At 33.9% G+C, this 11,291-nt stretch overlaps 1 protein-coding gene across 2 annotated transcripts; it reads left to right on the forward strand.

Annotated features, from left to right (window-relative positions):
* Positions 1 to 467: 467 nt before the first annotated feature.
* Positions 468 to 11,114, forward strand: LOC117124777 (centrosomal protein of 63 kDa-like). 2 transcript variants are annotated; one of them, XM_033271106.1, is made up of 14 exons: positions 468 to 626; positions 1,856 to 2,042; positions 3,272 to 3,367; positions 4,075 to 4,218; positions 5,062 to 5,175; positions 5,664 to 5,918; positions 6,277 to 6,422; positions 7,009 to 7,152; positions 7,476 to 7,593; positions 8,365 to 8,559; positions 9,234 to 9,376; positions 9,843 to 10,003; positions 10,477 to 10,580; positions 10,753 to 11,114. In XM_033271106.1, the coding sequence occupies exons 1-14, from the start codon at positions 592 to 594 to the stop codon at positions 10,918 to 10,920; spliced, it is 2,010 nt and encodes a 669-aa protein (XP_033126997.1). In that variant the 5' UTR covers positions 468 to 591; the 3' UTR covers positions 10,921 to 11,114. The 2 variants fall into 2 exon arrangements, with proteins under 2 accessions (XP_033126997.1, XP_033126998.1); XM_033271107.1 differs by having other exon boundaries at positions 499 to 634.
* Positions 11,115 to 11,291: the final 177 nt, after the last annotated feature.

Raw genomic sequence — 11,291 nt, forward strand, 5'->3', positions numbered from 1 at the left:
GCTGTATCGTCAGCAAATTTAATAACAGGGCACATACAATGTGCTGATCTGTAGTCAGCCGTGTAAAGGCTAAATAAAAAGGGGGAAAGTACAGTTCCCTGAGGAGCGCCCGTATTGGACCTAATTGTATTTGACTTTACGTCTTTATCTAAATTCAAATTGAGAAAGCGAGCGAGCAGTGTCGACCGTATGAACAGCGCCACCAAAAGGGGTGAGTCTAATTTTGACTAATTTACTGTGTTAATTGTCCAGTGAGCATACGACACAAAGTTTTCATTATTTTGTATTTTGTGTTTCATCTATGTTTCAGGCGGGGGTTGTTTCGTTTCGTTTCGCATTGTTTTTTTTTTTTTGTTTTTTGTTTTGTTTTTAGTTTTTTTAATCAGACCGTTGAGACACAGTCGAACACTGCAATCCGATGACGCTCCATATTCGGTGTAGTTGTAGAGCACCACCACCGACATAAAAATTTGTTTTACATAGTAGAGAAATTCAAACAAATTACCGCGAAAACAAAAAATGCAAAAAAATAGAAATCTTTAATATCTTTCAAATTTTGATAGGGCCCCGGTGTCTGATTTTGAAGCCAACATGGGCGAATTCGAAAGGGAGGCTCAGCGTGCTGGGTATGTAGGTATAACTAATTTATTACATTGTAGGGTCTGTTTGTATGTAGGGCCTAGTGTTATAGTGTCAGAGTAGGCCTAGGCATCATCACAATTTACACGCGCGGAGGACGGTTTTTGATAGGTAGGCCTGCCTGCTAGGCTTGGTTGGCTAGCTAGGGCCTAGGCCTGAATTTTCGACTGGGCCTACCAGTCTTGATACCCGTACCGTAGGGCCTAGGCCTATTTAGGCGTAGGGAGAATCGCCAAACGGCCTACCCTAGGGCCTAGCTAAAAGATATGAATAAGGGCAGATTTCCACACATATTTAGTTTTAGCCGAAATTTAGGCTATCTAGGACCAGGTAGCCTAGCTAGGGTAGGGCCTAGGCTAGCCTATATATTTAGTCCTAGGCCCTGATAGGTAGCTAGGCCTAGGGAGGGGCCTAGACCCAGGAGCACACAAAAAATTATATCCTTCAATTGACTTCAAATATAGTTCAAATATAGTTTCACATTAATTTAATGGGAAGAATACAAAAATTGGTTGAGTATTTATAGAGTTATGCTAAATTTAATAAAACAGAATTTTTTTCCCAATTTATGGACTTTGGCTATGCAATTTAAAGGATAAGAGGCCTTTTGTGGAAATGAAGGGAAGATGCCAGTGGAGGAGTTGGCAGCCAAGGACCTCCTTGATGGCAGAACACTAAAGAAGAATGCATGCACCGCGTGTACAGCCTAGGCTAGCTAAGCCTCGCAAGTCTCCTCTCTGCATGCGTTCTGGTAGCTACACTATGACACATCTAGCCTAGGAGATTTAAACACTCGGGTCACAGAGTCTTATTAAATTAAAAATAACATTACATAAAGATAATATGTATATATTAAACGGTTTAAAAATTATCGGAGAACATCGTCCGAATGTTTTTTTGGGTTTTTTTTGTAATACTCAAAGTCCAGGAAAAGACCCAATTTGACCCCAATTTTTTTCCAATATGGTCACACTTTCCTTTTTGGGATTTTGACAAGCGTCTAGGCAATGCCTGTGCAGTAATGATGGTTCTCGGGAAGATAGGCTACAGTCTCCACATCACCTCGGGGCAGTAGATTTCACCATTCCCCTCATGAATTTGATATTTGTATACTATTACCATACTGTAAAATTAAAGTATGTAATTGCACGGATGATATGTTGATCTACTGTTGATTGGTGTCTGTTTTTCATTTTTATTGTACTTAATTTTCTAGGTTATTCAGTGGACCACTGTCTTCTTGCGAGTCTGAGCTTCAAGAATTAATGAGGCAGATAGACATCATGATGGCCAGTCGTAAAAGGGAATGGGAGATGGAGATACATGCATTGCAAGCAAGACTTGATATCAAAGACAAGGAGTTAATAACCTCCAGAGCTCAGATTGAAACAAAGCACAAAGAGGTATCAATTGTAATGTTTTCCGTTAACTGTACTTTCAGCTTATTAATCTGAACATTTTTTTTTTTTTTGATAATTGAATTTTTGGGTTCCACTTTATACACTCTAATATGTTTCTGTGGAAACCTTTCATTTTTAACTTTAATGACTTAACAACCTGGTATTTTGGCATACTGTAATAACCGATCTTTATTTAATTCTTCTTTTTTTCATGTGGGGACTGAACAATAGTCATTTATATAATAATTATAATTTTTTTTTTTTTGTGACTTTACAAAGGAGACACAAAAACATCAAAAATTTAATTCCAGGATCCATACTTTACAAGCACCTCTAACTAATTGTCATGCCCTCGTAATACATGTAACAGGAAGGTGAAAAATAATAAAAATATTAATATACTGTTAATCAATAACTACTGTATACATCACCATTATTAAACATAGTTTCAATGAATCATGTCAAGGAAGACTATGAGTGTTTTGTGTATGATGTATTCTAGCTACAGTGTGAGAATAGTAGGCCTATTTGGTAATAATTTGTTGTAGTACCTTTAATTCATAAGAAAATTGATGTTTAGCATAGTTAATTAGAAAGACAATTTCAAACATGTTATTGTTAGCATTGACTGAAACCCAGTTTATTTTTGAAAACAAAATGAGACAAAACTGTTAGTTATTAATATCAATTTTCTGTCCCATAATTGTTTATCATGAAAAAAGTTCTGACAAAATGTCAAACTTGATTTAAATAGACAAATTCCCTTTTAAATTTCTTCAAATGTGGCAAAGCCAAGCCAAACTAGTCACTCATCACAAATTTTGTTTTAGAGGTAATGACCAACAATTTGGTGATGGTTTCTGCCTGATAAATGCCCGAAATCATCAACGTTGAAGGCTGATTTATCAAATATTGTTCTTTAAATAGCTCTATGTTTAAATGCTTGCTTCATAAGGAAATGTCAGATTTAAATGATTTTTTACCATTTTATAGCTCTCATTTTACTGTTTAACCCTGTATTAATAACTAAAAATCATATTTTGCGACCAGTAACTCGTTTGGCTTGTCTTTGCCGCAAATGGTTACGTCTAAATTGGAGATTTTAGTAAACAACCACAGATATGTTTATTTATATGCATTTTACTCTTGCAAAATACTTCAACAAAATACATGTACCAGTAATAGATTGTTCCCAATATAAACATTCATAGAATATAAAAATCTTTTTTTAGGTTGGCCAACTGCGTCACAGCCTGCAAATGTCAGAATCGTCCCAGCAAAATATAACCACACAATATGATCAACAGATATCGCAACTAAGAAAGGAGGTAATTTCATATTATGTGTGTATTGAAATGTATGTTAATACCAAAAAATACATGGTTTTGTTGCTCAAGTAAAAGTAACAATTCGCAGTCAGTTGCTGTCTGGAATGTTATGTCTCCTTTTGGTTGTCTTGCTACAACATAATTTATATCAATAAAACCATTGTCTGCAGATACATTAAGGGTAATATAATAATATTTAATACTTTGTAAAGGACAATACAAAATAATCACAGGTACATATATTCTCTACAATAATTAAAATACATTAAAATTATTAAATTTAAATATTAATTAAAAAACTATTTAAAAAAGAGATATATTTGACTCTCATTCACTAAACAAATTGGTAAATTTAATTCCATATTTGAATTGCATAATTTTATATAATATTTAAGTAAGTTATTAACTTACAACTAAAAATTTGATAAGAAATGTGAATTACCTGTAACAGAGAGTTAAAGAAGACCTTTCCTATTCATTTGAATGGACTTTTAAATTGGCTGGTAATCAATTAAAGAATATTTGTAGTAAATTCTCTTTAAATAAGCAAAATCTAATTCATTTTTTGATCAGTTTCTGGTTGGAATGTAATAACTTGATTGATCTTTTTTATGAACTATTTTTTTATTAATTTTTTTTTTTTTTTGAGGTTTTTTCCCAATTTTTTTAGATAAGGCAGCACATCTTTATATTGTTTTATTTTACAGCTTAGTGGTCTACAAAAGGATTATGAAAGAGTACAGAAACATCACAGCAGACTGGCTGCTACATCGCAGAAACACAGGGATGACAAAATAGAAGAAGCAAGTAGACTAGAAACTGATTTGCTTCAAGCTGAGTTACTCATTAAGGTTTGTTAATCATGCCTTACTACTGTATATAAGTGGAACAAGGTTGTGGCCACTAATATTGATAATAATGGTCATGTACTACTGTTTATATAAGTAATTTTATTCAATATTCACATATTCACCTTCAAAATGGTTCATGGGTTGCATTATAGCAAAACAATACTAACACAAAGTAAAAATTTAATATAGAAAAAAAAAAACAAATTTGAAAATGTACATTTTCAGTACAAAGGACATTATACAGTTATCAATAAAACAAAATTGATCATAAATTTATGAAATTCAAGAACTATAGTCTATATATCATCTTTTATTCAGTAAAAAGATATACAAATAGAGGAAAAATTAAATTCATTGGCAGCCAAATGCTGAATTGAGGTTTTTGACATAGGTCTAGGCAAAATGTATATATGACATATTGATATTGTACTGTATTTTTAAATGTATAAATTTGATATACACTTCCTTTACAAATTCAGTTACGGTTTGTCATACACAGTTTTTAATATGAAGTCAATTAACCGACTGTTATTTAATTAAAAATAATATAAAATCTGGTGAAGCTTTATAAATCAGAGTTGTTCCACACTAATTATATTATAGCCTCAGTCACACAAGTTCTGTTTCACAATTATAAAGACATTTTATTCAGTCTCCGACCTACCAGTCACAATTTTTTTTCATGGCCGTCTCTAGCGGATTCATGATGTTTGCATGTTGTAACTGTATCAGCTGTCTGCTGGTTATCTTGTAGTTATCACCATGCGCAGGGGGTCCTGCTTGTATGCAGCCCTCAAAATCCAGTGTAATTTTTTTCAACTGTTAGCCTATTTGATTTTGTAGGATTTTGAAGAGAAGGCTAAAGCTTGGGAAGCACAGAGAAGGATCTATAAACACCAGGTTGAGAGTCTTGAATCTCAGAGGAAGACTCTGGCAGACAAAAATCAACTGCTCCTGGTGAATACACAAAATTAAAGAATTTTTTAAAAAGATTGTTAGATTATATGTTGTTGTTGTTGTATTGTGTTGTAGATATTCTCAATGATGTTGATATTGTTGTTGATATTGTTTGTTGATATTGATGTTGTTATTGATATTGTAGAACTGCTTATTGAGATAGTAAACCAAGCATAGTTTATGTAAACTTACTCCAAGCTTTCATCAATGTTGTTAACATGATCAATTTTGACTTAGCTCGCAGTAAGTGTACATCAAGTGTGCTTGGTTTACTATCGATGAAACAGTTCTACAGCTATAATAAGCAAACCAGATTAAACTGTTTGAATAGTTATTGATGTTGTTATTGTTCAGTGCAATATATTTCGTATATATTTCCAGAATTGTTATCTGGCACACACAGTGAATTTAAGTCCAAATTTGATTTGTACAAAATAGATTTCATATACAAATAATAGTATTTTCATTAATTTTTGGTTACTTTTTAGCAACAAGTGGAGAGCTACCGGGAAGAATTGGCAAAAACAAGGCAAGCAAATGAGCAGCAAGATCTTAATTACAAGTCCAGAGTTGTTTACTGTGAGGCTGAATTAAATCGGGTTCATGATAAATTAAATGAGAGGGATAGCAGGATTGCTGCCTTAGAAGACAATTTGCAAGAAATTACTAGCAAAAAAACAACTACTGCTGATGAAAATATAAGGATGAAGACAGAACTACAAAGAAGGAATAAAGATGTCCAGGTACTAAAAACAATAAAAGCTACAACCTATATGTGTGAAATTAATTAAGGCACAGGTGGGCAAAAAATGGTCTGTGGGATACATGCGGCTTAATGACAATTTTTTGTGAAGATACATTAAAATTTGTATTTGTGCCTAAATATAGTCATAATGACATCACATCATGACCATATATAGGCACATTATGACTATATATGGGCACATCCTGACTATATATGGGCATTCAACAGTTTTTTTATCAAAGAAATTGTGATAGTCTGGACAGAGCCATACACTAATTTAATTGTTACACTTTAAGATTGATAAAGTTTTTGTTTCATTAAAGTTTAATCCGAAATAAAACGTTTCCTCCTTACAGCGGCTGGAAGATGAAATGACACAGCTGCGTATTGAAATTCAGTCACGTGACGATCTTATAAAAGTCAGCGAAGAAGACACCCATCTCCAAAATAAAGAAATATCACAATTACAAGAAAGTCTGGCACTCAAAGACAATGTTATAAGGTAAACTAGAGCGTTTGCTGATTAATCATATGATAATAAAGACGTGTATCCCTCCCCTTTTCTCTTTTAATTCTTTGCATTTTGGTAAGATGTGTGCTTTTACAGTTTAGAAAACTTTTGTTTGTAATTTGGCAACATTATAGATAGCTGTAATTGAAAGTTTAATTCTACAAGCTTTTTCTATCCAATTGCATTTTCAGTTTTACATTACAAATTATATTACCAGAGATATGAAGTTTTAAAAAGGTATCAAGATTTTTGCGACACCCTGTACACAAACTAGTGTACTACAGTACTACACAATTTTTGATCTTTACACTTTACAGTATTGCAGGGGCATAGAAAAATCTGGGTGGGGCCAATCCGAAGTGTAAAGCACTGAGTGGATGGGGGATGTCGTATGAAATTTTTGTTATATTTTTATAATATTATAAAATAGCTTGTTTTGGAGTGGACTTACGGTACCCTGCTTCCCCCCTGGATCCACCCCTGTATTACCTGAATATCTCCATACGACTAGATGGGTAGGGAAGGCAGGGGATCAATTGCAACATACCAGACCATCTTTTTCCTTTTGATATTTCAGAACACTGAAATCTCAGAGTAAATTGCAAGAGTCAATGGAGTTTGATCAACTAGCAAACCAGTTGGAGGAAAAACAGAGGGAGAACAAAAAACTACACGAAAATGAGAAAACGTTACGGGATGAGATTCTTCGACTTCAACACAGGTCAGTAACACTCTCTACTAGAAGTATAGGTAGTCCCATCTTATTAATGAATGTAGGTCATCAATTGATTTATTTTTTTTATTTGTTTATTTATGTAGTAATTAATTGATTTGGTTATTGATTGATTGGTTATTAATTGATTAAAGAGTGGTTGAATGATGGAGTATTGCTTGGTTGATTGATTATTGTTATTTTTTTTTATTTGTTTATTTATGTAGTAATTAATTGATTTGGTTATTGATTGATTGGTTATTAATTGATTAAAGAGTGGTTGATTGATGGAGTAGTGCTTGGTTGATTGATTATTGTTATCGTGTTTATAGTCTTGATGACACACACCGAGAATGTGCTCAACTTAATTTGGAGCTAGCAAGTAAGATAGATGAACTGAGACACCTTGAAGGAACAGAGCTGAAAGAGCGGAATGATACGTACACGAAGGTTTGTTTCTCATAAATAATCAGAGAGAGCAATCTAGCTCATTGGTGGGTCCTGTGTGTGCTCAGAACCATAGAGATCTCTAGGTCCCCGGTTCAATTCCCATCGCTGCTCTCCTTGTATTTCAGCAGGAGGGCTAAAATGCAAGTTGCTATACTGTAGCTCACAATCTGATGAGACTTTAGAGCTGTTGGTCCCATCTACATTATGGCCCATGTGCATATTAAAGAACACTGTACACTCGTTGGAAAAGAGTAGGGGATTGTCCCCCAGTGTACTGCCCAATCACCACCAGAAGAATCCCACTGTAAATAAGTCTTCTTCAGAATTTTTTCAGCTTTTCGTGGGTGTTTACAGCGTATAAATTTATTCATCCACCGATTAAAAAAACTATGCTGTGGGGAGAGGGTGGATGTAAAAAGATGGGGCAGAGCCTGTTGGATTGCTACTTTGATTTTTTGTTACTATGGCAACTGTAATACCCAAATTCTGGCCAAATGATAGATTGCTGGTTAAAATGTAAAGATTTAGTATTATCTTTTATTTTTTTATTGCAGAAAATAACAAATTCTATATTTAGTACTTTCTCAACTGTCTTATAATGTGGACCTTTTCCAATTTGGTTGGGGGTGGGGGGGTTGCACTCATTTATTGATGGTCATGTGAACAGGCCTGTTTCCCATTCTGTGAATTAGTACACGTGTGAATGTGGCTTCTGATTAGTCAATATACAATTGCTCTTTTCTGATTCTGTGACCAAATTTTGACCCAAAGTTATCCGAGAAATGCAGGAGTCAAGAAGATGTCTTTCAGTCTACATTGGAAGGAATGCGCAAAGAAATTGCTTCACTTACAAAAGACCTTCACGATCGGGACAAGGATGTGGCTTATTTGAGCACCAAAGTTTCTACATTACAAAATAAACTCACAGAGTCTTCAAGATTAGAAGATTCAAAGAATCAAATACAAGTAAGTTAATATTTTTTTTACTGAAGCAATTAAAGGCATTGAGTAGCCAATGGCATGATTTTGGTAGTGCTACAGTACTTCTAAGTTTATTTTCATAATGATTCTCTGTTGTTTTACTCTTCATTTTAATGTTTTTTTTAAGAACATCTAAACCATGATTACTTAATATTTTGATTGCTTTCCCCAAATTATTTTTGTAGGGTAGGCATTTAATTAGGGGTGGGGGATGGAACAGGACATTTATTCTTGGAATCATTTACAGAAAATGATGTTCTAAAGCTTTTATTCAAAGCAGGGAGCTTAATAAAACAGTAGGCAGGATTTCTAAGAAATTTGGGGTAGGGGACTCTATTTTTTTTCTTCTTTAAAAGACAGTTTGAGTCCACAATAACCTCAGCTCCACCATGGTTGGAGTGAATATCGTGTGTCTGCATAACACTCCAAATCCAATACATTAAATTATTGCAAAATGTCAAATGTTTGGAACTAAATTTAACAACTTCAAATTCAAAATAGTAAAATTCAAAATGGCATTTAAAAAGGGGTTTATTTGGAACATCTTCTTGAACCCCCCAGCTACAGGCTTTTAGTGAAAATATATACAGTTAGTTACAGACCAATAAAAGTATTGTAAGTAGTTTTACTACATACATCTTTAAATTTGTATTGTGCAGGTAGAGAATAGCTTATTGAGACAACATCTAAACACACTCCAACACCAAGTGGAATCGGCTGAACATAATCTAAGAGAAAGACTGAGCAACCAATTACAAGAAGCAGACATTTCCATTGCTGAGATGAAAGAAGATGAAGAGAGGTGCGATTTACCTATTTAAATCTATAATACTAGTTTTGATGTAGTGCAAGGTTTATAGTTTAGTATAAAAAACACCTTCTGAATCTGATGAATTTTTTTTAAGCCTAAATCAATTTTGTGGGGCTCTTCCCTGCTCACATACCTCATCTTTTTCTCTTTTTTTCTTTGCCATTCCCTCCCTTCCTCAAAAATAGTTTCCTGCTACTATTTCCTTTCCTATATTGATACCCTTCCCTTTTTTTGTGCCACCATTATCTTTCCTGCCCCTTTTCTTACTGCCTCTGTTCCTTCATTTTCCATCTTAGACAGTACCTACCCTCTGTTCTCTCTTCACATTTCTCACTTTGCCTCTTTCTTTCAGCATATCCATTCTTCGTTTTTCTTTCCCCTTCTCCTTTTCCCTCTTCTTCGTCGTAGTAATTTTCAACACATACTATTTTAAAATGTTTCTCTTTATTGTTATTAGGAAACTTGAAATCTTGAGGATTGAGCATAGAATCCAGCTTCAAGAGATGAAAAACCGCCTTAGTGAGACAGTCAACCGATATGAAGCACAAATTGAGAAGTTAAAGGCAGATAAAGAGAGTTCACATTTCAATGAGAGTGAAGGCAGACATTCCATTAAACGTATGAAAAAGAAATATCATCTCAGTTTAATTTTTTTCTTTCATCTGGGGTGAAGGCTGATAGGGGATCGAAAGCCTAGAACTGGGACTTGTTGATTTAGTAAGGGGTGCTATCTGGCAAAATATAGTGACATGCATTGATTTTTAACTACTAAACCATACACTTTAATGAGCAAATATTCAATGTAGGATGCCTGGGCTTTTTTGGTTTTACTCTCACCTCACCCTCATACTTCTCAGCTTAACTATGTATAATTGTCTTTGAGCCCTAAAATTATGCCTAGGCCTATTAAAAGTAAATAATCCCCTACTCTGCTATTCGTCTATATTATTAAATAAATAGAATCACACCAGCTCAGAGGCTCACCATTTAAGTGGTTTTTTTTTAAAGTGAACTCAAACATGTTTAGCAGCTAATGCCAACCTAGGTGTGTTTGAAATGTTTAAGTAATATATTGGTCTTTTTTTTTAAAGATTCATCGTCAAATAGGCATAAATTTTTCCAAAATCCGGATACATCTCAAGAGTTACTCAGTTTTCCAGAGCTTATAACGCAGTCACAGTCCTTCCAGTATGAGGTATATTGTTTTTTTGGTTTTTTTTTAATGCTAGCCACTTGGGTTTCTTGTAATGATTAAAAATATGTTTGCCTTTGTCTATTTATTAGTGGTTAAAGGCAGGTTTAAAGCAATGTAAATGAGTAGCATTATCGATGACGATCATTATTTTTTTTTGCTACATTTGTTTCAGCGTCCTAATTCCAGGGCTTCCGTGACGAGTAGCTTTGTTGCTGAAAACAAGAAACACACTAACGATCTGGAGAAACTGCTCAATCACCACATCACAGATCTTGAGAAGAGAACTGATGAGACAATAGGTCGCTATATTCCTAAGCCAAACACTGGTACAGACGTTTAATGTGTCAATCACCCAGTGATTTTATTTTAATAAAATGATGGCAGATCCAAAAAGCATAATCCACAAATGATTATAGTATTATATAATTTAAAATTTAAATAATCTTTAAAATTACAATAACATGTAAATTAACACAAATATGAATTGAACACTACATTTTATAGTAAATAAATTTTCCAAAATGAGTATGTTTATTTTTCTATGTACAATGATGTGTCAATTATTTCATCTGTCTTTTCCATAGAGATTCATATGAATAGCATCATATTTGTTTATTGCGTATCCTGTAAAGTCCAACTCAGACAGCATTGTACGGTACAGCCCGACACGATTTGTCGTCGGGAGCAGTCTTTAGGTTGTCATGAGAGTAT

This window comes from Anneissia japonica, unplaced genomic scaffold (assembly GCF_011630105.1).
Source record: "Anneissia japonica isolate Jap-2015-1 unplaced genomic scaffold, ASM1163010v1 scaffold1764_len714935_cov166, whole genome shotgun sequence".
In the NCBI taxonomy this organism is placed as follows: domain Eukaryota; kingdom Metazoa; phylum Echinodermata; class Crinoidea; order Comatulida; family Comatulidae; genus Anneissia; species Anneissia japonica.